This window comes from Nicotiana tomentosiformis, chromosome 4 (genome assembly GCF_000390325.3).
Source record: "Nicotiana tomentosiformis chromosome 4, ASM39032v3, whole genome shotgun sequence".
Taxonomy (NCBI): Eukaryota; Viridiplantae; Streptophyta; class Magnoliopsida; order Solanales; family Solanaceae; genus Nicotiana; species Nicotiana tomentosiformis.
The window spans coordinates 32438436-32465676 of record NC_090815.1 but is presented as its reverse complement, the minus strand read 5'-3'; the positions used below and the strand labels follow the sequence as shown (position 1 = coordinate 32465676).

Below are 27241 nucleotides of genomic sequence, written 5' to 3'. Positions count from 1 at the left end.
CACATAGGCAATGCCCAACATATAAAATTCTGGACCGACGCTTGGGTTGGAGCTGCAACCACCATGCGCTCTACCATCTCTGGACCCTTGCTAGAAGAAGACATCAACCTCATAATATCATCATATAGAACTCAATCAGGTTGGGATTGGCAAAACGTTTCTTTTAAAATACATCAATATATCAAAGCCCTTATGCAAAATTAACACTTCCCTATACACAAAAAGAACATTGATAGTACATTCTGGGTTTTGACAAACAATGATTTATTCTCAGTACAATCCATGTACACTTCTCTCATTAATCACGCGCCTTCAATTAATGCTCACCAACCTCAATACAAATGGATTTGAAAGCTCCCAATAACCTCAAAAATTATGTCTTTCATATGGCTCCTTAGCCATAACCGTCTACCTTCTCGCCACTACCTCCACTAGTGACATACATTCCTCTCTTTTAGTTTATGGAGCATCTCGACTACATGGAATAAAAATTCTTTTGAACATAGAAAAAATAATGTCCCTGCACATCATATAATCAATCAAGCTACAAAATTTACTTATTGTGTGACAAAGTGTATTGCTAAAACTCCTAAAGCACAAACTACTGTCAAATGGATTCCTCCAAAACTAAATTATTACAAATTAAATACTGATAGAGCAGTCTCTCTTCAATCTGGAAATTCTGGCATAGGGGGGCTCATTCAGGATGCTCAGGGAACTTGGATTACAGGGTTTTCTGGTAATATCACTAAAAAAACAACACGGAAGTAGAATTACAGGATTTTCCATGGATTACAATTAGCAATTAAGTTTAATTTGGTTCCACTTGAAGTAAACATTGACGCCTCGGAGGTAATCATAATTTTAAGAAATAAAAATCTCCTCTACACTAATATCATCTACCCTAATATCACCTCCTCCACCAGCTCCATAATCCGCATCTCATACATGTGTATAAAGAACAAAACAGTATAACATATAGGTTAGCCAAGCAAGGCTGTATGATGGAGTGCTGAACATCACCAACTATTTTTGTCTCACCACTTATTTTTGTTATCGAACAACTAAGAGCAGATCGGTCAGGTACTACAACTCTCCGAAAAGTATCACCCGCTCAAGTATAGCAATCTGTCAGGCTTGACACTCAAACACCACCTTTTACTTCACATCCGACGGACTTGTTGGCAATATACATTCACTCTCTGCAACATAGTGCTGCACATGGAGTTACTATAATAGGAAACTCTCCTTTTTGTAATGATCCTTTGGTTCAACACTCCATAATAGATGTTAGTAACAATTCTACTAGTAGTATTTGTAGTATTAGTACTTTGGTGCATCCCCAGCACCAACCCCTCTGTACGAATGTATTTTTATAATTAATATAAGCTTATCTTTCTTATGAAAAAACAAAACACATACAAAAAGTTTTATTACAAGTCAACAAGTTGTATTACTTTGTCTAGACTTTTAGGGATCGTTTGGTAGGGTGTATAAGAATAGTGCTGAATAAGGTGTATTAATAATGTATAGACTAGTAATACATGGGGTTAGTAATGAAAGTATTAGTTATGAAGAGATTATTTCTTATCCATTGTTTGGTGTGATGTATTAAAAATTAAAATGCATTGCATAATTTTTAAGAAAAATAGTTGTTTACAAAAATGTCCTGTAACGACCAGACCGGTCATTTTGAGCTATAGCGCATCGTTCAGCAGTTTGAGTCCTTGAGTAGCTTCACTTCAGGTATTATGACTTGTACGTGTGGTCAGAGTTGAATTTCGAGAAGTTCGAAGTTGATTTGGAAAGAAAATTCTAATTTCGGAAGTTTTAAGTTGGAAGAATTGACTAAGGTTTTACTTTTGAGTAAACGACTTTAGAATCATGATTTAAAGGTTCCAATAGGTTCGTATTACGATTTCAGACTTGGGCATAGGTTCAGGTTGAGTATAGGATCACCCGAGAGCATTTCAGCGCTTATTACGGAAAGTTGGCATTTAGAAGGCTTTAGAATTTCTTAAGTTTGGTTTGCGGTATACTTTGGTGTTGTCGATATCCTTTTGAGATTCTAAGCATTGGAATAGGTTCATATTGTGATTTATGACTTGTGCGCAAAGTTTGGCGTCATTTCAGACTATTTTGATATGAATTGGACACGTTCGTCAAAGTTTGAAAGTTTAAAGAAAGGTTTCGATCGTCGATTCACAACTTTGATGTTGTTTGTTTGGTGTGATTTCATGTTTTGGGATGTGTTGGTATGTTTGGATAGGGTCCCAAGGGCCTCGGGATTGAAACAGATTGAAGTCAGATTAAAATTTGGATTTGAGGTAATGCTCGAAACTGCTGAAATCTGGTGTCACCACACCTGCGGTGGTTTGGTCGCAGGTGCGGAAACACATGTGCGATGGGGGTAGTCACGAAAGCAGAGAAAGCTGGCCAGGAGGAGGGCCGCAGGTGCAGAGCTATGGCCACATCTGTGCAAGCGCAGAAGCGAAACCCTGGGCGCAAAAGCAGGTAAAGGCGCAAGAGCGGACGAATCTCGCACCTGTGATTCCGCAGAAGTGGGGAATGTTTCCGCATGTGCGAGGCTTCATGCTGTGAGATTTTGCGCAGAAGCGGAGGAGTGCGAGGCTTCATGTTCGGGCTGGGCAGTGTATTCTTTTAAAATAGGGGATTGGCTCAATTCCACTTTATTTCGTGCATGAGAGCCAATTTTTGAGCAATTTTGGAGTGCCATATTCATCATCTATTATGGGGTAAGTGATTTCTTCACATTGTGAGTTAACTACATGGTTATATATGGATTTAAGCATGAGAATTTGTAAAAAATTGAAATTTTATTGGAAAACCTAGAAATTGGTATTTTTGGATTTTGACCACGATTTTGGAAATGGAATTAGGAATAAATTATAGGAGATAGTTTAACTGAAGTAAGAGTGGCAGATTAGCATATGGATTATATGGAAGGATACTCGCATGTCTTGAGAAAGTTTAGAGCGGTTTGGGAATCATGGTGGAAAAGTGACTAGGTCTACGGATTTTATTTGGGTTGGCAGCTACTGTATTGAGAAACATTGAATATGGCAGAAAAGAATTTGCTTGAAATGAAGAGGGGTGTGAAAACTTGATTATCGTTGGGATGCAACATGACTTCGAGTTTGGAATGTGTTTTCGCACTTTTAGTTGATGTAAATGGGGAATGAATGGACTTGTACAGCTGGTGGACGAGCATGGGCTCAGGAGAGTTTATTAATTTCGTGGTAGCTGTACCCAATGCAGCGTCATTGGAAGATGTCAGTAAGGAATTTCACAGGTGGGTGATATCATGTAAGCAGATTAGCGGTTGCATGATTCTAATGAAGTTTCTGCGAAGAGTTCTACTTACTACCCGATATAAGGTCGAATATGCAATTATGGATGATAATTCAGGATGTCCATGAAAAGTTTAATAAGAAACTACAAGAAATTTGGCAGGTTAAATGGGAGAGATCATGGTAATTTAGAAGAAGGAATCTTGGTGGGTTCTAGGTTTATGTAATTGTAGCATAAAGCTAAATGGGGGAGCCTCACCGTCTACGATTGGATCACGTGGTTGTCTGCTTGTGCAATTTTTGGTTATCGGTGTATTGATGGATTATTATGACTAAGGAAAGAAAACATCAGGGGTAATTCGAGAAAAGAAATTAATAAATATGCACTATATTCCGCCTTATCGATTCATGTGCAGGTTTTGGGAAGACTCGGAGTTTATGCTTCTTGTGGATGTGATGTACAAGGAAAAATATTCAGTTGGTTGCTTCTTTGAAAAGGTGTTCATGTGCTAGTAGGGCGTTGAAGTTTGGTTATATTCGGGATCAGGTCAGAGTGGGTGACTCTGAACAACGATCCTAGTGGGTTCAAGAATTAAAGTGCAGTGCCTAAGGATTTTAGGTCTGTTGTGTTGTTAAGGATCGAGTTTTCACAATGGATTACGAACGGTACTTGGAATATTCTCGGGTATGCGGTGCAGTATTGGAGGAAAGGAAGAAATAGCTTCAGATTCGCGGAAGGTCTTGCAGAATGGATGCACCAGTTGGAGATACTATTGTGCGTATAAGGAGAGTATGAGATGGTTCATAAGTATTGAGACGCTGTGGTATCGTGATGCAGGCCACTCAGGATGAGTGCCGATTTGGTTCGTTACATTTTTGAATGGAGATATTATTATTTCTAAGGCAAGACGAGAGTAAATTAGAAGAAGTTGGGTCGGTTGTAATGGCTGAATCAGCATGAATATGGAAAAGATCAGTTTCTTAAGCGTGTGAAGTTATACATATGGTTTGTGGTTGTACGCGCGGGCTTGACAACCACCACAACTTGATTGATTTGGGAGGTATCTGATTCAAATGGCCATGTGGTGTAAATAGATTTCGGGGGAGTCATAGCGGTTTAGATCACAACTTGAGGTTTGTATTTTCTGTGGTTTGGGAATTCAGTTGCGTGTTACATTGGCTTTTCTTAAATGAGCTAAGTAAAAGGTTTCTAGCCAATGACGTGTTTATTCTGCTGGTAGTTCAGGGGTTATGATGAATTCGTGTATTCTCGCGCAGCGGCATGATAGGTGCAGTGAGCGGCATAAGAATTTGAAAGTTGAGGATCAAGGTTGCGGTTCGGTGTTGACAAGAATGTCACGAGCTCGGATGAGTAGGGGAGAATTCAGATGTTCAAAGTAAGCTCGCATTTTCTTTAATCTCACCTGAGAACGACATTTTGTGTAAGAGGCTTGTGTATTGATTTGCAGATTCTTGATTTGCTTTACAGAATTAGTACGGTTGGTGGTATGGATGTGCAGAATTTTTTACCTGGGCGGAAGGTCGTAGAAGCGTACCCTACGGGAAAATTTGTATTAGTGTGACATGTTAGTCACTTGATTATTAATGATTGAAACCATGTACAAAGATTTTTGGTACTATCGTTAATGTGAGAGTTTATGCCTGGAAGGCGCTCTATTCCCTTGGTCGTGAACTGTGGGAGTTGGCCCGGAGTTGTCGGCTGCTCGTGTGTGTCATGAATGGGGCCATTGTGGATCCTTGGAAGGTTATTGGCCATGTATGTTATGATCATAATCGATTTGAGGTCCGTTGGTGGGTCTAATGCGAATGTGTGCTCTACGTTAGGTCGGATGTGTTCATTCGTCATAGCATTGCTTCCCGAGGAGTCGTCGGTTATTGGATGTTATTTTCGTCGTCAGCTACTCCATGTAAATCTATATTGTGCCATGTGGGTTGTGAGATGTCTTGATTACTCGCACGTGTGTTGAGGTCCCGTGTAGCTTGTGGTGTTATATGAGCAGGGTGGCTCTCGTGACGTAGGTCATATATCGCACCTTAGTTCTGCTTGGGTTTCGTAGCGTATGACTCTATATGTCTCCCCAGGATTTGTATTATGCACTTGGCGTACTTATGGTCGATATTCGGGCATTTTGTAAGTATACGCGTTACAGCTTGATGTGTGTGTTTTGTTTCTTGATTGTTATATGCGGATCGGGTGGCACGTCACCACGAGTATATTGTTTGGATCGGGTGGCATGCCTCCACGGGCATGTTGTGTGGATCGGGTCTCACTCTGCAACAGTATCATATTGGATCGGGTTACACACCGCAACATTGAGATGTTGAACATAGTTCCTTACACTTATTTTGTGTGCCTTGTTTTTCATCCCTGAGGTAGGTTCATAGCATCTATTCGGCTGTTTTAGTCGTTACGCAGGCTGGGTAATTCCTTGTCAGAGTTCGTTCTTCTTATGAGTTATATTCGAGTGGTGGCTTATTGGCGCTTTGATGGTGCTGCACAAGATCTTTGTCAGTGTTTGAGGTGACTTATTGCCTGAGCAGTTTGTACTGGGTGGGACGAGATTATTGGATCTGAAATTAGTGAAATCAGATTTATATGAGGTACATTAAAGAGAAAATATCTTTATTCAGTTCAGAATGAGGTAATGACTCTTGTCGGGAGGATAGACTCCATGATTTATTGATTCGGCAGGTGGTTATAAGTTTCAACACTTCACTTTTGTCATGGCAGTATTGCGAGAATTGGAACAAGGCTCAAATAGGTTATGAGGCGTATTGCGGGCATCAGATTATGAGATTTCAGCTGTTGTGGTCGGAGGATGTATTATGGGCATGTGAATTATGCGATGCATGGTGTGAATTTAGCAAAGGTCTACGATTATATTTTGGTACAGTGCGTAGTGATTGATACAATGTTCATATGGTATAATCGAGTTTTGTAGAGAAATTCGGAGGTTGGAATTTGGTTCTAAGGCTTTTCGACTAAATAAAAAGGGAGGATCTTCAGTTTGGCTCGGGATAATGTGTTCAACTGGGTTGTGGTGGAACGGGTAGGTGCACGAGGTGTTTATCAGTGATTTTGGACAACTCCGTAGCAGTCTTTAGCACGTTCGAGGATGAACGTATGTTTAAGTGGGGGAGAATGTAACGACCCGAACGATCTTTTTGAGCTCTAGCACATCGTTTTACGGGTTTAGGCCTTGAGTAGCTTCACTTCAGGTAGTATGACTTATACGTGTTGTCGGAGTTCAATTTCGGGAAGTTCAGAGTTGATTTGGAAAGAAAATTCTAATTTTGGAAGTTTTAAGTTCGAAGAATTGACTTAGGTTTGATATTTGAGTAAACGACTTTGGAATTGGGATTTGAAGGTTCCAATAGGTTCGTATGATGATTTCAGACTTGGGCGTAGGTTCGGATTGAGTATCGGATCACCCGAGATCATTTCGACGCTTATTGTGGAAAGCTGGCATTTGGAAGACTTTAGAATTTCCTAAATTTGGTTTAAGGTGGACTTTGGTGTTGTCGATGTCTGCTTGGGATTCCGAGCCTTGGAATAGGTTCGTATTGTGATTTATGACTTGTGCACAAAGTTTAGCGTCATTCCAAAGTGTTTTGGTATGAATCGGACGCGTTCGTCGAAGTTTGAAAGTTTAAAGAAAGGTTTCGATTGCAGATTCACAACTTTGATGTTGTTTGGTGTGATTTGAGACCCCGAGTAGGTTCGTGTCATGTTTTGGGATGTGTTGGTATATTTAGATGGGGACCTAGTGGCTTCGGGTTTTTAACGGATTGAAATCGGATTGAAATTTCGATTTGAGGTAATGCTGGAAACTGCTGAAATCTGGTGTTACCGCACCTGCGGTGGTATGGTCGCAGGTGCGGATACGCAGGTGCGATGGGGGTCGTCGCAGAAGCGGAGAAAGCTGGCCAGGAGAAAGGCCGCAGATGTGGAGTTTTGACCACATCTGCGCAAGCGTAGAAGCGAAACCCTGGGTGCAGAAGCGGGTGAAGCCGCAGGAGCGGAAGAATCTCGCACTTGCGATGCTGCAAAAGCGAAAAATGTTTCCGCAGGTGCGAGGCTTCGTGTTGGGGGATTTTCCGCAGAAGTGGAGGAGTGGTTGCAAAAGCGACGCTGTAGGTGCGGCATTTTGTCCGCAGAAGCAGACTCGGCTGGGCTTAGTGGGAACCGCACCTACGATGGGAATTTTCGCAGGTGCGGAGCCATAGAAGCAGCTAATGGACCGCATGTGCGAAGGTCGGGCTGGGTAGTGTGTTCTTGTAAAACGGGGCTTTGGCTCAATTCCACTTCATTTCATCCATGGGAGCCGATTTTGGAATGCCATCTTCATCATCTATTATGGGGTAGGTGATTTCTTCACGTTGTGAGTTAAATATATGGTTTATATATGGATATAAGCATGAGAATTTTAAAAATTTGAGATTTTGGTGGAAAACCTAGAAATTGGTATTTTTGGATTTTGACCACGAATTTGGAAATGGAATTAGGAATAAATTATATATTCGAGTTTGTGGTGTTATGGGTAAAGTTTATCTTCGAAAACTTTTGGAATCCGGGCACATGAGGCCGATGATTGATTTTATTGACTTTTAAAGCGGAGTTGGGATTTTTTATGAATTGATTAATTATAAGCATTAGGATATATTTTGATTTAGTTGACTTTTAGAGCGGGCACACTGTTTGACTAGTTATAAATCGTTTGGATTTGAGTTGAGGTGTTGGAGAGGCGTTGGAGCCGCTCATAGAACTTCGGAGCGAGGGGTACGAACATAAACCTTCTAGTTGCACATAACAATTCATGCGTTATCCTTATTTGAGCGAGGTGATATTTATTGTTATGTGCAACTAGGGGCACACGAGATGACGAAAGTCCGTACCTAGCTAAAGCTTGTTTATGTTCGGGTAGACTTAGGACTTTATCATGCAATAATTGAATTATTTGAACTCGTTCTGTTGGCTTAATTTATTAAAGTTATAACTGAATTTGATTTAGAAATAAATATATGTATAATAGGCCGAGCCTTAACACTTTGAGTTGTGGGCGAGTTATTTGAGAAACGGTAAAGATTATATTTGTTTTGTGCTCATGTACTGTATTGTAAAGGCGTGTCTCGTAATTCGGTAACTTCCTTATTTTTTTTGTGGAGCGGGCCGAATGCCTAGGCAGTATAATAGATGCATATATGGTTCGTGCCTCTCGACCCTCGGTAGTGTACACATTATTCTGGATCGGGCCGAACGATCTCGGCAGAATCATGCGTTATATCGCTACTAGTCCGAATATTCACAAGATAAACCTCCCACTGATGCCCGATATTTTTATGGTATTCCTTATTTTTTTATATTGACACTTGGCATTATCTGAGCTATTAAGGTAGAATACAAGATCGAGAAATTTATACTTTAAAAAAAATATTTGAAAGATTTTGCAATTTACAGACTAACCCCACTATTGCCGTGCACTTCATATCTGTTATGAATTATTATATTATTTTATTGAACCTCTAGTAAGTGTCGATGTTGACCCCTCGTCACTACTTCTCCGGCTTTAGACTAGATACTTACTGGGTACGTGTTGATTTACGTACTCATACTGCACTTCTGCACTAAATGTGCAGGATATGACAGGTTCATTTGGTGTGATCATCTTGGCCCGTAGGCGCATCTGTTGAGGCGACTTTATGTGAACTGCAATTCAGACTATGCATTGCAGTCCACTGAGTCTCCATCGTACTATTTATTTTATCCTGTCTTATTTACATTCTGGACATATGTTGTATTATTATTGTACTCCTTTGAAAATGCTCATGTACTTGTGACACCGGATTTTGAGGTTATACTAGTTGATGCTTAGGGTTTCGTACATTATTATCGCCTTTTATTTCTTTTATAAATTACAAATGTTGTACGTTCCCGTGACTTGGAAGTGTAAATCTCATTTTCTTATTAAAATTTGTGATTTCGAAAGTAATAAAATGAGCAATTAAATTAGTAAATCACTGTTGGCTTGCGTGACGGCGGCGTTAGGCGCCATCACGACCTATAGTGGAAGTTGGGTCGTGACATGTCCCCCCATATTCTTTAGCTTTACGGGACTTTAAGGATAATTTTATCTTTAACCATGCTAATGCATGCATTATTGGCTTTGGTATTACTAATATCATGGTTTGCTATGTATTAGTTATACATAAGATAATACCAAATAAGTTGTATAACTAATACTTACATTAGTAGTACATAGATTGAAAAGTATACCAAACAAGAGATTAGTAAAACCAATAGCTAATGCATGCATTATTTTCTCTAATGTATACTATTTAAAGCTAGCAAATATTAAACCTATATACGATGAAATTACAATAAGGCATCCACGGACTTGGGGCAGGAATACTTCATTTATTTAATGAATTAGCTAAGTAAGATCACTTTTTATCAATTAAAGACATTTAGGCTTTCTTTAAAATTTATTTATCTCAGATATGTTTTTAATGATATTTATGTAATTATTTAAACTTTTAAGGACACTGGGTTCACACGCAACACCAGTACCTAAGGCTAGTTAAACAAAAATTACAACAAATGTAATTTTCATCTTTCACGATGAATTAACAATGTGTTACAAGGTCTCGGTCAAAGAAATATTTATTGATTCTTATGAATCAAGGTGACAATTATTTCAAGCTAGAGTTTCATAACTATAAGAGTGGAAACTCTGACTATAAGCATCAAATTTGTAATATTTAATGGTTAATTGATCATGGCATTATCATGTTGGGACACATATATATTCTCTTTTCTTATTCCTATCCACAAAAAGAAACAATGTAGAAAGATGCCAAACTGTCTAATTGTTGTGAATCATGCCGATGCCCACTTTGGCAGACTTGGAGGCCTATTTCCAGGGTCAGAAAAATTATGCGCACGTTTTTAAGAAACTAAAAAGAAGATCACAAAGTGACCAAACAGGCAAAGCATGATACACACCTCAATGATTCTTTTAATTAATGATCTTAAGAAAATAAAAAAAATTACATTGTTATACAAAAAGAAGCAGAGAAAGAAGAAATGTTGAATGTCAAGCCGGCAGGTGAAGCGGGACACTCAGTCAGCTCAACATTAATTGATGTATCAAAATATATTATACATAATTTTGCATATATTATATATTTGTTGGTTAGTTTTAGTTTAAACGATTGAATAACAAGCTATTTGGATTAATTCTATACCTTGATGATCGATATTCTTAATGCGAGAAAGTTATCGCTTCCTGCTAGTCGAAAATCACACATCGATTTTGCTAAAATTTTATATTTTAAATATAAAAATAAAGTGAAAATATACTTCTTTTATCGACTTTGATATGTAGAGGTATTGGTTTAGCGTCCTTATATTCGTTGTATTTTTCTACCATTTCTTAGTAATAAAATTCAATTAAATGAAATTGAAAAAAGCCGGCAGGTAAAGAATCCATTGTATTACAGCATATCTTTAAACAAGAATGTAATCGTCATCATGTGAGTGTTTACACTTGTTTACAAGGTACAAAACAATAATAATAATAATAATAATAATAATAATAATAATAATAATAATAATAATAATAATAATAATCAACAGTCTATCACATTCAAATTTTGAGCTTAAATTAACTTAAAATGTTTAGTTGATCAAATCTTATTCCAATGAAGGTGTCATGCTTTGCTATTTTCCAACAGAAATCTCGTCTTTTTTGTCGATGGTGAATTCTCCCGTTCATAAGAAATACCGATTCAAGAGAGATTGATTTATGAAAGTGTTAATTTGAGTGCCTTCCTAAATTACTAAAGAATTTGGTTCTTTGCCTTACTCCTTACGTATAAATGAAATAAACAGTAAAAACAAGACCAACAATTTTTACGTTGAAAATTAACCGACTCAAAGGTGCAAAATCTATAACCTACCACGTAGGATTTTAACTTCAACTTCACTAGAATAAATGTGCCAAATGTACTAATTACAAGGCCTATAAACCAATACCCACACACTTCTCATACTTCAACTACTTGAATGAATTACAAGTTACTCTAACTTGTAGACTCAAATAATTACTCCCACTAACAAGTTTTGAATGACATCTTGATTACAACTCAATTTCCTAATACACACGAGCTAACAGACTGAAGAAGAATACTGACTTTCAGTACACACTGATGAACAACTTGAATGTTGAACTGGAAATGATGTATGTCATTCTTCAGTTGATGTACAAAAGGATGGTCTTCTCAGTCCACAGGGAAAGTATTTAACTACCCAGTACTTCGAGATATTTGGGAGTCCTATACATAGTCAACTTCTTGTTTGACACTAATCCTAAAGTTCCAAGGACTCCACGAATCTTGTGACTCTTGTCTATCACTTATGTGGGCAAATATTCTTGGGCAGCAGTCCTTATCACATCAAGAGTCCTTTCCAGCAATATCGAGCTATAATAACTTTTTATAAAAGTGTCACGACCCGGAATTCTCACATGCGGGACCGTGATGGCGCCTAACATTTCACTTGCTAGGCAAGCCAACGTTAGAGGATTCTTTAAACCAATTTTAGTCAATTTCTATAACATAATCAATTAAACTAAAAAGAAGCTAAAACTGAAATGCGGAATAACATAAAGCCCATGATATCTGATACAATTCGGATTTGGAGTCACAACTCACGAGATTCCAAAATTTTCTACAAACAGAGTCTGAAAGAAATACAACTATTCTGAGTGAAAAGAAACAGTAAAATAGGGGATGTAGAAGGGGACTCTAAGGTCTGCGAACACCAGCAGATCTACCTTGAGTCTTCAATAAGCAAGTACAAGATGCTAAGCCTCACGATCAACTAGAACTGATACCAAAATCTGCACAAAAAGTGTAGAGTGTAGTATGAGTACAACCGACCCCATATACTCATAAGTGTCGAGCCTAGCCTCGACGAAGTAGTGACGAGGTTATGACAAAACACCCACATAATAAACTTGTGTAGATAGCAGTATATGTACAAGATAATAACAAATAACAACTAAACATGTACTATTGGGAGGGGGGCATGCTAAAGGGAATGCGAGATACGAGAAATACAGCGGAAACGATAATTAGAAGGGTCAATACGCCCTTAACCAGTGAAAACAATTAAACACAATAAAGAAAATTGTACGGCATCACCCCTCGTGATTTTACTCTCAACCTCACAATGAAACAATGATACTGCACGATATCACCCTTCGTGCTTTTACTCTCACTCTCAATATAAATCAATAGATACGGCACGACATTATCCTTCGTGCTTTTACTCTCACTCTCAATATAAATCAATAGATACGGCACGACATCACCCTTCGTGTATTAACTCTTATAACATGGCACGACATCACCCTTCGTGCTTTAACACTCACAATATGGCACGACATCACCCTACGTGTATTAGCACTCACAATACGGCACGGCATCACCCTTCCTGCTTTAACATTCTCCCTTACCACATAACAATGAACAAGTAATAACAGGGAGATATGATCAACAAGAACAAGCCTTACTTTAACAATGGTTCCACAATACCAATCTCAACTTTGGAATCAATACTCAATTATCACAAAAGCCTATAAACACGGTAACAACGATCAATTTAACAAATAACTAGTCTAAGCATGGATAACACGATAAAAGTAAGCAATAATTACAAGGAACAAGTCCCGCCCGCATGCTTTAACCCGTCAACAATGCATATGTACTCGTCACCTCACATATACATTGTACCCAACATCTAAACATGTAGCAAATAGACAAACGAGTCTTAATCCCTCAAGTCAAGGTTAACTACGATACTTACCTCGCTTCAAAAGTCCACTCAAAGCCCAATCACAACTTTGCCTTTCAGACAAGCCTCCGAACCAATAGAATCTAGTAAATTACCAACCAAATGATTCAAATTAAGCCTTAGGAATACGCACGATTACAAAGGATTCGATTTAGGTCATTATTGAAAAAGTCAACTCCTGGGCTCGCTCGGTCCAAACCCAAAATTTAGACCAAAACCCGATTACCCATTCACCCCCGAGACAAGTTATATAATTTATTTTGGAATCCGATCTCAATTTGAGGTATAAATCCCCATTTAACAAAAATGCCTAATTCTACCCAAAACCCCCAATTTTCACCATGAAAACACAAGATTTTTGGTTCAAATCTTAGGAAATATAGTGAAAGATTGAAAGAAACTAGTTTAGAATCACTTACCAATGATATGGGGAAGAAAGGTCCTTTGAAAAATTGCCTCAAGGGTTTCTTGTTTGAAAATTTGAGAGAATGAACCAAAATCCCATCTAAGTCCCATTTTGATCAGTTGCAGATGTCGCATTTGCGACCTAGGGTTCGTAAATGCGAACCCCGCAAATGCGAAGACCTTCACATCTCTACTTTCATCGCATTAGCGTTGAATTGTTCGCAAATGCGAACTCTGACCTTTCGCAAATGCGACCACCTGATCGCAATTGCGATCCTGTACCTCCTGACCCACTTCGCAAATGCGAACATAAGGTGGCCCAGCTACTCTTCGCAAATGCGAACCCATCAGAGGTCGCAAATGCGATGCCTGATCTCGCATGCGAGATCAGAGGCCTGCACCAGAACGGAAACACCAGCTGAGTTTTTCTAAGTCCAAACCACTCTGTAGCCTATCCGAAACTCACGAGCCCTCGGGGCTCTAAACCAACGATGCACACAAGTCTAAAAATATAATATGAACTTGCTCGCATGATCAAATCACCAAAATAACACCTAGAACTACGAATTGAACACCAAATCAAATGAAATTTTCAAGAAAATTTTGAAACTTCTATTTTCACAATCGGACGTCCGAATCACGTCAAACCAACTCCGTTTCCCACCAAATTTGACAGACAAGTCATAAATATAGTATTGGACCTATACCAAGTTCCGAAACTAAAATACGGACCCGATATCCAAAAAGTCAGACATTGGTCAAATATTTCAAAGTCATTAAGCCTTTAACTTTTAAATTTCAATAAAGTGCGATAACTCAAATTAGGGACTTTCGAATTCGATTCCGGGCATACACTCAAGTCCCAAATCACGATACGGACACACAGGGACCGTCAAAATATGAATCCGGGTCCGTTTGCTCAAAACATTGACCGAAGTCAACTCAAATGGATTTTAAGGCAAATATTTCATATTTTCTCAGTTTTTAACATAAAAACTTTTCGGAAAAATACCTGGTCTGCGAACACAAATCAAGGGAGGCTAAAATGAGGTATTTAAGGCTTCAAAGTACAGAATTAGGTTCTAAAATATAAGATGACCTATCGGGTCATCACAAAAAGTTAGTACCTTGTAAGAACCTTCAGCAGCTACCTTGAGGACTTGGTTCTTAGCACACGTTTAGCAGCTACCTTGAGGACCTGGGCACACGTTCACTGGACACACTTTGTTTTTAAAAAAATTCTATTTTCATCCATTAAATAATATTTAAATTTAATTACTTGAAAAGTCTGTTTTAAATTGTCAAGTTGCATATAGTTAGTTACTAAGATATGATTATGAGTTATTAAATGGTAAGATGAATAAAAATTTTCAATTGGAAGGGATATTCCTAAAGGGCCCAATGAATTCCTAATTGGAATTAGGGGATCTTTTTTAATTGATTTTTTTATCACACTAATATATTTTACATCCTTGAATGGCCTCATTCGAGAACAATCGGCTGCTGACAAAATTATCAACGATTGACATTCCTTATTTCTATTTAACAACTTATGAATAGTTCCTTGAGATTGGTTAAGAGATTATTGAATTTTTGCCTTGGAATAAGAATAAATGGAATAAAATGGGTTGGTATTGGTACAATCTGATCCATTATCAGAGAGGAACACCTGACGGATCATTCCTTTTTACGATATACGAATTAGGGGATTTCACTAAGTTGATTCTTAGGAAATGTTGAATCAAACCATTTGTCCTTATTTCAACAAAAGAAGCACGTGCTTCTTTGCAAGAAGAACTTTTTTTGTCTTGGTTCCAATAAGCTTCTGGTCTAGTAGGTCCGTAAAATTCACTAGGATAAGTGGTATTATTGAACCAGATTAAACAACAAGCAATGAAACCAAAGACGGATAAAGCCCCTAAACTATAAGATAAGTAAGCCTCTCCAGACTATACAAGTGCGCGTCAAGCCCATGCAAAAGGTTTGGTTAAGATATGCCAGATTCCACCAAGTACACAAATGGAACCTAACCATACATGTCCTCCGATTATATCTTCTAAACCATCCACATCAAAACTCCAATTCTCAATAAATTTTCCTTTTTTTATGATGACAAACTTTGTGCTCATGAACCAGGTAATGATATTTATAAATACTAACATTACATCACAATTGATAACAACAATAGAATGTGAACAACACAACACAAACACATTTGAACATACATCTTCCCATCATAGAACAAGTACATCAATCACCCTCCTCTGTCTTTCTCTTTTGGCATCATCGAAAAAAAAATACAATAAGCTGTTAGACAGTTGAAGCAATAGTAAATGCAAGATTCACGGCCATTGAAGCTACAACACAAGCATAGGAAACATCAAGACAAATGAATTATGCCGATGATATAAACTATGTGAGAATACTACTAAACAATTAGGTTTTAGCGACGAATAAATTTTATAGATAAACAGAAAAATTCGTCTCTAATCTCATTTAACAACGGATTATCAAGAAATTCTGCTAGCTACGAGCGTTTTGGCGATAAATTAGTGACGACGTTCGTAGTTAATTTCAATTTCTTTTGTAGTGAAAGTAGGTAAAAAATATAAGAGACTTCATTAAGTAGTGCCAAATTAAGCCCAAGGCCTTGAACTAAAACATTAAAAACAAAATAAACTAAAGCATCCTGCAAGAAACTCAGATCTAGACAAGAAGGACAAAAGAACAAGGCACTACTGAGCTAACAAAACCGACGAGAGACAAGGGGTAAAGGACCAGGATCAAGGGTGAGAAGAGGAGGGGGTCAAGGCTTTCACAATAGTGGCAATCTGTTGAGCATGAGCCTCCCTATATCTTCTGAGCTCCTCTCTAAGCTACCTGGTTTCCTTTCCCAGCTCATTATTGTCCTCCATGAGTTTAGCATTTTCTTTTAAAGCCAACTCCAACCTTTTAGAGAGTTCACCAGCGTTGCTGCTTCCAGGCAAAATAGCAGAACCAGTTGGCCCTCTAGCCTTGATCTCAACATATACACACTGCTTGAGTGTGACAACATCTAGAACTTCATTGTAATTCCCAAACTTCAGCTCAAGCAAGAATATAGCGAGCTTGTCAAATAACTCAGTTAGCATGAAGCCATAAGGTATAATATCCTTGGGCTTGGAGGTGTCTGCAACCCTTGCCATATGCTGGATCATCATGCTAGGAAGATTTATGGCTCTACCAGTATCGAACTACTCCATTACAGCCATATCAAGCAAGCTGGCCTCATGCCTCCTCTCAGATCTCTGCAGAATGCAAGAGTTCACAAAATGGAACAACAGTCCGTGAAATTGTATCATGCCAGTCTTGTACACCTTTTGGAGAGCATCCAACTCAAACTTCTGGGAGAACATCCTGGTGACTACAATGCATGTGTCCACATCATTGCCAATAACAAGCCATTACGTCTACAAATAGTTGTCAAATCCCAGGAAGGGAATGTTCAATAGTAGCCCAAGCTCTTTAGCGTCACACTCCAACTCAAACTCTCTCACATAAATCTTTACTACCTTGCCATCAAACTGAAATTTGCATAAAACTCAACCACTGCAGGCACACATACATGAGAAAAGGATTTAACAAATATATGTGTCTATCCCTACAAGTCAAGCTTTTCTACCAACTGGGCCATGCCTTTTTTTATCAGTGTTAGCAAGTATCTTCCCATTCAACACCTTTCTATTCTTGAACTCAGTCAACGTGTCAACTACCCTAGACTCAACCATTTTCTTCTATCATTTTCTTGTCTTCTGAGAGGTGGCAGTTGCTTTGATTGGTTTAGCATCAATCTTCTTCACTGGTGGTTTATTACAATTTAGGGAAGAACCAGGTTCATCTTTCTCATCCAGCTCAACTACTATTTCAGCAGCAGAAACTTGCTTTCTTGTCCGCTTGGTACTCCTAAACTCCTTGATCATTTGTTCATCAACAACATTTCTCTAGCCCCTGGTGAGAGGAGTCCTAGTGGGAGGAGCTACTTCCTTTCTTGCCTGTAAAACTTGTCTTGTAGGTTTTACATGAGCCTTTCTGTTCTTCTTCCCTACCTCAGATAATGGCAAATTATCCTTATCACTGTCAACCCCCCCTCATCTCCTACGAAAGGAGTTAAGGAGGGCCTAGGTTCTTCAGACCCTTCGTCTTCATGAACTTCCTCTAAAGGGGCCATGACTGTATTCTGAATAGTCATAGAGCCTTTAGATTCCTCACTAGTATTGTCTTCCTCACTTTCAGATGCAGTACCCTTACCTTCACTTTCTTTTGCATATTCATTACCCTCACTCTCAGAGCCTTTTACTTCCTCACTTCCCTTTTCTTTTTCTTTTGAATCTCCCACTTTCTCACCTAGTTGTTCTTCTACCTCACCTTATTTTCCTTCACCCTCATTCTCACTTTTCTTTTCTTCACAACTTTGAGTTTTCTCCTGCACCTTTTCTCCCTCTTTATTTGCTTCTCCTTCTCCCTCCCTATGAGTTTCCTCATCCTCATCATTATCAGTCCAACTGTAAGAACTACCATTAGAACTATTTTTGTCCCCTGTTGCTTTCTCATTTCCCCCCTCAACCACATGTAAGTCTGCAACTATTTCTAAATTCATGTCCTGAGTTACTACTTAATTTTTTACATTAGTACTCCTACATTCAGTGTATCACTCAAGGGTTCAACAACTTCTAACGGGGAAACCTCAATTGTGAAAGCTAGAACATCAAGCTTTAATGGTGGAGGTTTTACCTGAGCATCCTTGACGAGTGCAGATTCCCCCTGAGCAGTAGCCTCCGTTACTTTTGGTTCCCCCTTAGCAGTAGCACGATCCTTTTCTTTACCACTATTTACTGATTTTCTTGAAGTGGCCTTGACCTTAGTAGGTTTGGAGGTGATTTGAAAGACGGATACAGGTGCATGGGTGGTTGGTTTTGGAGATGTAGGTGCAGTAGGGGTAGAAATTACAGGTGTAACAGTAACAGAGTGTGATGGTGCAAGGACATCAGCGGGCATAAGTGGAGAGATAGCAGGTGAAGGTTCAGAATTACCAGCCGATTTTGCAATTTTCTTTGGCTTGGACTTCTCAAATTTGGACTTTGTTCCAGTTTTTGATGATGATTTTGGTTTTGAAGGGGTTTGGCTAGACTTGGTCATGGTGAAGAGAGGATAGAGAATTTGCTTTAGTTCTTGCTTAAGGTTTGAGAGAAATAGTGAGGTTTGAGGAAGGTGCCAAGAGAGGGCTTTTAAAGAGAGTAATCCTCATTTGACTAGAAGAGAGAGAGAGAGAGAGAGAGAGAGAGAGAGAGAGAGAGAGATAGAGAGAGAGAGAGAGAGAGAGAGAGTAACTGATTTTGAGTTCTAACGGGACATTAATAGCGGTTACTTTTGACGACTGGACTCTTAGAATTAATTGGAGTCTAATTACACTAGCATTCTTCCTTGATCCTTGACTTTGATAACAAATAGGAGTGGTGCTAACATGATTAGGGAGTATGAAAGTGGCAGTAATTTTAGTTATTAAGTTCCAGTGATTTAAGACAAGATGACACGTACTTGAGTCCAAGAACTACCTCCTTTGCAACTCCTTCGTCATTTTTGCAATAAAGCTTCCAGCACAATAAGTTAATATCATAAGGCACAATCATCAGTTAGACTTTTTAGGCAAGTGTGTATACTTAGAACAAGTATGAGACTGAATGAAATATTTGATACCTCAACTATCTACATCTATTGACTTATTTTCTAGCCAATTATTATGGTTCAACCTAGTTGGAGGCATTGATTAATCCCAGTTTTAGTCTGTTTGTTTCTAAGTAGTCCCTGCTCAGTGCCTTAGTGAAAATATCAGCAATTTGATCTTCAATTTTACAGAAATTTATCTGGATATTCCCTTTATCAATATTATCTCTGAGAAAATGAAGTTTGATATCAATGTGCTTAGTTAGCTTATGTTGACAAGGATTTTTAGCAATATTGGCACTGGTATTGTCATAGAAAATAGGAACACAATCAACAAAAATACCATAATCCCTAAGCTGCTGCCTTATCCATAGCAATTGAGCACAACAAGATACTGCTACTACATATTCTGCTTCAGCTGTAGATAGAGCCACTGAGTTTTGCTTCTTTGTTCCCCAAGACACCAGACATGAACCAAGAAAATGTGTTGTTCCTGAAGTGCTTTTGCTGTCAACATGAAAACATGCATAGTCAGCATTAACATAACCAACTAAGTCATAGCTATATCCTCTTGGATACCATAGACACAAATCAGAAGTTCCTTTAAGATATCTGAGTATTCTCTTGACTGCCTTTAAGTGGGACTCCTTAGGTTTTGCCTGAAATCTTGCACATAGACCCACACTGAACACAATATCAGGCCTGCTTGCAGTGAGATACAAGAGTGATCCAATCATTACTCTGTACAACTTTTGCTCCACACTTTTCCCTTCTTCACCTGGGTCCATCTTTGTTGCAATGGCAATAGGAATATCAATTGACTTTGAAGAATCCATGTTGAATTTCTTCAAAAGTTTTTTGATGTATTTTTGCTGATGGATCATGGTTCCAGTAGGTGTCTGTTTGATCTGCAGCCCAGAAATGAAATTTAATTCAGCCATCATACTCATTTCAAACTCACTGCCCATCATTTCAGAAAATTCCTTGCACATTGCTTCATTAGTAGCCCAAAAAATAATGTCATCCACATACACCTGCATAATCAGAAGATTCTTTCCTTTGTTCTTCAGAAATAATATGTTGTCCACCTTAACCGTTACAAAGTTATAGGTTAAGAAGGATTTTGAGAGCCTCTCATACCAGGATCTTGGAGCCTGCTTCAGTATATATAATGCCTTATCCAATTTGAAAACATGGTCAGGGAACTTTTCACTTTCAAAACCAGGGGGGCTGTTTAACAAATACTTCCTCTTTTAAGTAACCATTCAGGAATGCACACTTCACATCCATATGATATAGAGTGAATTCCATGTGTGAAACAAAAGCAATTAACATTCATATAACTTCCATTCTTGCTACAGGAGCAAATGTCTCATCATAGTCAATTCCTTCTTCTTGATTGTAACCCTAAACCACCAATCTAGCCTTGTTCCGTGTAATATTTCCTTGCTCATATAGCTTGTTGATGATAATCTAGGAACTCATGTTTTAACTATATTTCGCACTCTAATAACTACACTTTGATTGTATTTGACCCTAATTGTTAGTACTTTGTACTTATTATATGTATTATGTTTTGTAGAATGTGGTTTCAAGTGAAGAATCAAGTTTGGAGCTAAAATAGATTATTTGGAGCTTTGAAGTCTGAGTAGAAGCCCAAAATATTAACTCGGGATCACGTTCTGGGATAGAGGACCAAGGCTGGATGTCAAAAAGTGAGAGAAAAAGATTAATCTGAGAAGAATGCGCTACTGCGCCGCGTGGCACAAGGTGCTAGTGCAAATTTCCTGCAGAGTGAAAACAAACTTGCTCTCTGAAATTTCACACTGGCGTGGCGCATGGGGCGACGTGAGGCACACCATGCCTGTGTAGTTTCCTTAGAGTAATTTTCCAGTTCGGCTTGGAAAGCGTAATTTCATCCGGACCCATTCCTACATGGAATAAATACACCAAAAACACGTTTTGGAAGGTATTTTTTACCATGGAAATTATTGGAGAGCATTGGAGGTCTCAAGATACAAGATTTCATCATCTTTCCATCAATTCAATATGGGATTTTGGATTGTAACGTTGGATTGGTATTTTCTTATTCTTTAATTCTATTTGTGATGACTTCCCCCATGAGTATGGAGTAGTTTCTATTAGGGTTTGACATGATTTTGTGACTTGATTATTATCTATGGATTTGATTATTGTTTGATTGCTTGAATTTGTTGGAAGACCTTTAAATCTAGTTGTGATATTATTCATTATTGTGTTTAGTTGGAAGAGGAGAAAAATACTGAAGATTGTTCCAACGCATGCTTTAATTCATTATGGTACTTCTATAAAGTAATCGAACGAGCTTTGTGATCTACCTTTTGAATTAAGATTGAGAAATATTTGAGAGAAGTTTCTCTTTGACCATTCTTACCAATAGATTCTTTCAAGTTTCACCGCACTTCATATTAGCTTATTTGAATGATTTAGGTTTAATCGAAAGAGGAACCTGAGTCAGAATATTATGATAATAACCTATTGAATTCGAGAGAATCAATAGAACATTAATAGTAAAATTAACAGTGTTAATTCCAAGATAACAATCTTGTATTTATCATGTCATGACCCTTATTTCTCATATTGATAAGAAACCAATTTTACTAATCTTTAGTTCTTCACGATCAGTTGTTAATTGCTTTAGATTTAGTTCATAATCAATCCGACCAAAGTGATAATCATCCTGAATAGCAATAAAGCCATAAATTACTTGAATATTTTTTAAATTCAATCTCTGTGGAGACGATAATTATACTATATTATCTTAGGCTAGTGAGCATTCATTTTCGTGTTGTGTTTAGTGATCATCAAATTTTGGCGCCGTTGCCGGGGATTGAAAATCAATAGTGTTCAAAATAGTTTTGGTGTTAATTCAGGAACCAATTTTATTTTGTTTTTCTTGGTTTATCTCTTATATGTGCAAGTAACAAGTTAAGTTCTTTGGTGTATGACTCGATCTTATTCAAAGGAAGGGATACCATATGAGCCGGAGAAGACATTTGAGAAATTAGAGAGAACTCACCGAAAATTTCTTGGGGCAATCTTCAACCCAAGAACACATGGCTAAGAATGGTGATTATGGAGTTGACTTAGCTGCAAGAGAGGCAGCACAACAGAGCAAACAAGCTGCATGTATAGCAACTGAAGCAACCCTTAGAGCTGCTGATGAGACTGTCGAAGAGGATGAGGATCGAAGATTCAATCCAAATTGACCCATGATTGAAGACCAGTTCAAAAATATGGCTTCCAGTCATGGGAGAGCATTAGGTTACTATGCCAGATCAGTCTACAATTAGGGACTGTCAAGTGTCAAACCTTCACTCTTAGCAGCAAATAATTTTGAGTAGAAATAAGGCTTGCTGCAAACCATCCAGAATAACTGTGTCTTTAGAGGGTGAATGAAGATCCTAACTCTCACTTGTTGGACTTTGAGGAAATCAGGAACACTTTTCAGTACAATGGAGTGCCAAAAGATGCAGTCTACTTAAGGGCATTCCCCTTTTCATTGAAGGATGACGCGAAGCACTGGCTTCAAAGCTTACCAACTAGGCCGATCAGGACATGGGAATATATAATGAAAAGGTTTCTTGACATGTACTTCTCAGGTGCAAAGACAGTAAAACGCAGAAGGGAAATCCACAACTTCTGCCAGAGTGACACTGAAACGGTCTTTGAAGCTTGGGAAAGATTCAAGGAGATAGTGAGAAAGTGTCAGCATAATAAGATCGAATTGTGATTGCAACTCCAGGAAATTTGGGATGGACTGACACCCTCATCATGGCGAACTCTGAGTACTGCAGTTGGAGGTACTTTAATGAAGAAAACTCCTGAGAAGATTGTTGCAATTCTTGATGAGCTCTCTAAATATGCTAACCAATGGCTCGTTGAGAGTAATGATAAAAGCAAATTAGCTGGGGTTCACCAGGTAGACTCTAACATATCAATGCCAGCCTAGCTAGACAACATGGCCAAAGAGATAAGAAAGTTGACCTTAGCCAAGGTCCAGAGCCATCCATCATCAGTTTGTGACTTATGTGGTATGGGTCATCCAACGCATGGGTGTTAGGCCTCGACTATAGATGAAATGGTAAGTTCTATGGGAAGCTTTGATATTGGAAACTACCAAAGTGCTAATAACTTTTAAGTCCATGGGGAAGAGTCACCCAGGTTTTTCTTGGAGTTCACCAAGTAGTAGCCTGAACTTATGGCAATAGAATAATCCGAGACCCCATGGACAAGGAGCTCCAGGAATTCAAAATCAATAGAGGCAGTAATACCAACCTCTACAGTCTAATTAGTCTAGCATGGAAGATTTGATGAATGCCTTTATTATTAAGACAAATGAGAGGCTTGAAATTCATGGCACAGATATCCGAGAACAGGGCATAGCCATTCAAAACATAGAAAGACAGGTGGGGCAACTTGATAATCTATTATTTGAGAGGGTTCCAGGAACTCTCCTGGCCGATACTAAAAGGAATCCTAAAGAAACGATAAATGTCTAATCCTTGAGAAGTGGGCATGTATTGAAGGAACCCATAGCAAAACAAAAGAGTGAGCTGATGGAAAGACAAGTGGAGATTGTGGAGGAGCAGAAAAATAACTACAATCAAGAAGGTGAAGTCAGGGTAGATCCAGATGATGGTCTGAAGAAGAAGGGAAGGACTGGAGCTTTGAAAAAGAAGAAGGATGGGAATTCAATGAATGAGGAGATCGAGGAAAGTAAATACATGCCTGCTTTACCTTTTCCACAGAAGAAAAGAAGAGAGAAGCTGGACAAATAATTTGAGCATTTTCTAGAAGTGCTCAAGCAGATGCATGTTAATCTACATTTCACAGAGGTTCTCTCATAGATGCCAGCATATTCCAAGTTCGTCAAGGAGATATTGTCCAACAAGCGAAAGCTGGAAGAGACATCGGTAGTCAAGCTCACAGAGAATTGTAGTGCTATTATGTAAAATAAGCGCCCTCAAATGTGTGGAGATCCATGGAGTTTTACTATACCTTGATCGTTAGAAAGTACTAAGTTTGAGAAATCTTTGTGTGATTCAGGTGCTTCTACTAGTCTTATGCCTATGTCTATTTTCAGGAAGCTCGAGAGGGAGATTAGGCCAACCAAATTTGTACTTGTGTCTTTACAGATAGCAGATCAGATGACGATAATACCTGAAGGAATAGTGGAAGATGTGCTAGTTCGGGTGGATAAATTTGTGTTCCTTGTGGACTTCATCGTAGCGAACATGAAAGAGAATAAGGAGGTCCCTCTAATTTTAGGGAGACCTTTCTTGGCTACTGGTAGAGACTATTTTGGATATTCAGTAAAGTCACCTCATGCTAAGAGTGGGGAAATAAAGTGTGGTGTTCAAGATGAAGAAAGCAATAGGGGCACCTAGATACTAGTCGACTGCACTCTGAATTCAAGGCAAAGGCCCTAAAGGAGCGAGCTGGAGAGAGTAAGCCTAATAAGTGTGGGGTGTACCCGATGAAGGCAGAAAAGAAACTTTTAACATGGATGTGTGCACTGGGTCGGGCGTGCAAAGTGGATCTCGACTTTAATTCAGGACCAGACTAGATTATTCAAGGAAGTCTCCTTCACCTCTTGCTTTGTATTTATGTGTCATGAGGACATGCCACAATTTAAAGTTTGGGGTGGAGGATGTAAATATGTATATGTGTGTTTGTTCTCGTTAGTATTATTTGAATTTGTTTTGACTTTTCCGATGATGGATTTCCTCGACTGTCTTCTTGAGGGATTAAAGTCGAAGAAAAATAATTTTAGCCGTTTATTTTTGTTTTTTTCCTTAGGTAGTGTAACAACTTTCTCTTGGTTTTTCTTTGTGCCGCGATTCTTTTCCAAAGGGTTTTACTTGAACTGGGTATAATTAGCTCTCTTTTTGTTAGGAATAGAGAAGTCCTGTGCTATGGTGTTAATTGGATATAACCATTCTTAACTTTGCAACACCTTGATAGTGGTGAGTGCCTTAGTTGTGACGCCTAGGCTCAGTTCTTGACTCTTGTATAAGAGCCTAAAATTGCTTGATTTTGACTTTACTTAACTGCTTTGATTAGAGAGTCGGGATAGATTCGATCCTAAGCGAGTTATGTGCCATGTGTGTGTGAGGTCTTTGTGATATTCTGTGCATGTCAGTTGATGTCTAGAACTTGTCCTGTGTATTTGCAAAGAGAAATAACTGTCTTGTTAAGTCTAGGAAGTGATAAATGTGTTTCTTTGTTGTGCCAGATATATGCATGTGACCCACCTAATTATGATGTATCTTAGTTAATATTGTTGAGCCTGTAATCCTATTTCGTTGGCAACCACACTAAAAGCCTGACCCCTTTATTTGAATTGACTATCTGTTTTAACTTTTCACCTCTCTAGACCACTTGAATTGTTATGAGCTCGTTAAAAGCTAAGTGGAGGTATTGTTGGGTTTTGAGTGGAATTGCAAAAAAATGAGAAAGGCGTACTATTTGAAAATTATTGAGAGCCACATGTAAGGAATTGAACGAAAGAAAAAGAGAAGTGAATTTGTTGAAAAACAAATAACCTTGAAAAAAACAAGTTTGGGGTATGTATTAGAAACAAATTAATCCCTTGCTAGTGGTATGTTTTCATCATGTTAGTTCTTAGAGGAATTGGGAGCTTGGTGCTATTAGGTTGTGAAGGTTGGGGTTTGGTTCAACATTAGTGTGGGGTTTGGATTGTTAGTGTATATGTATTAAAGTGCTCAGAGAGGTGTAGTCACTATATCCAAATGTATCCTACCAGTCCCGCAGCCTACATTATAACCAAAATAAAGTCCCACTTGATCTTTGATAGAATGAGCTCAATTAGTAGAGTATTACTCTACGGGCAAGCCTATGGTGCGTCTTCTGTGGCACATGAATTTTAATTCTGAGAGTGAGTGAATTCTTTCTATCTTGAGTTCCTACTTGTTCTTGAATTTTATTGTGTGTGGAACTACTCTCAATATTTGGTGTGAAGGAACATAATTTGCAAAAGAAATGTACTACCTTTGGCCTTTGTGTTAGAGTAAGTGAGCAGGTTGTGAAAAATATTGGTTCTTTTGAGTCGAGTCTTGAGGCAAGGATGTTATGGTATGGTTCTTAGTCTGCTTTAATTATTCTTGGCAAGACGAGTTAGGAGAGTTACTTGAAAAGATCGTCTCTATGTGAAATGTAGGTTGATTGCTCGGGGACGAGCAATGGTTTAAATGTGGGGTGTTGATGATAAGCTAGGAACTCATGTTTTAACTATATTTCACACTCTAATTAATATACTTTGATTGTATTTGAGCCTAATTGTTAGTACTTTGTACTTATTATGTGTGTTATGTTGTGTAGGATGTGATTTCGAGTGAAAAAGCAAGTGTGGAGCTAAAACGAATGATTTAATGCTTTGAAGTCTCAGTAAAAGCCCAAGAAATTAACTCGGGATCACGTTCGGAGGTTGAGGAACAAGTCTGGATGTCAAAAAGTAAGAAAAAAAGATTACTCTAAGAACAATACACTACCACTCCGTGGGGCACAATGTGTTAGTGCAAAATTCCTACAGAGTGGAATAAAACCTGCTCTGTGAACTTTCTCACTGGCGCGGTGTATGGACCGCCGCGAGGCATGCCGCGCCTGTGCATTTTCATTAGATTAATTTTCTACTTCGGCTTGGAAAGGGTAGTTTTGTCCGTACCCATTCCTACATGGTATAAATACACCAAAAATAAGTTTTTAAAGAAACTTTTTACCTTGGAAATTATTGGGGGCCTCAAGACACAAGATTTCATCATCTTTTCATCAATTCAATACGGGAGTTTGGATTGTAACGTTGGATTGATATTTTCTTATTATTTTACTCTATTTGTGATGACTTCCTCCATACCTTTGGAGTAGTTTCTATTAGGGTTTGAAATGA

General features: G+C 38.4%; 2 protein-coding genes across 2 annotated transcripts; one reads left to right on the top strand and one right to left on the bottom strand.

Annotated features, from left to right (window-relative positions):
* Nucleotides 1-17674: 17674 nt before the first annotated feature.
* On the bottom strand, nt 17675-18229 carry LOC138909468 (histone chaperone ASF1-like). The gene is made up of 2 exons (XM_070200666.1): nt 18013-18229; nt 17675-17952 (listed from the first exon to the last, which is right to left on the bottom strand). The coding sequence occupies exons 1-2, from the start codon at nt 18227-18229 to the stop codon at nt 17675-17677; spliced, it is 495 nt and encodes a 164-aa protein (XP_070056767.1).
* A 5953-nt stretch (nt 18230-24182) lies between these two features.
* Nucleotides 24183-24722, top strand: LOC138909467 (uncharacterized). Its single transcript, XM_070200665.1, has 2 exons — nt 24183-24270; nt 24382-24722. Exons 1-2 carry the CDS (start codon nt 24183-24185, stop codon nt 24720-24722), a joined length of 429 nt encoding a protein of 142 aa, XP_070056766.1.
* Nucleotides 24723-27241: the final 2519 nt, after the last annotated feature.

Bases quoted from the DNA above. Each gene is read 5' to 3' on its own strand.
- LOC138909467 (XM_070200665.1), top strand. From the start codon at position 24,183: ATGCCAGCATATTCCAAGTTCGTCAAGGAGATATTGTCCAACAAGCGA. The intron at 24,271-24,381 runs GTAGTGCTATTA...TGTGTGATTCAG, and splicing joins AGTCAAGCTCACAGAGAATT to GTGCTTCTACTAGTCTTATG.
- LOC138909468 (XM_070200666.1), bottom strand. From the start codon at position 18,229: ATGAATTTAGAAATAGTTGCAGACTTACATGTGGTTGAGGGGGGAAAT. The intron at 17,953-18,012 runs GTGAAGGAAAAT...GAGATTCAAAAG, and splicing joins AAAGAAAAGTGAGAATGAGG to AAAAAGAAAAGGGAAGTGAG.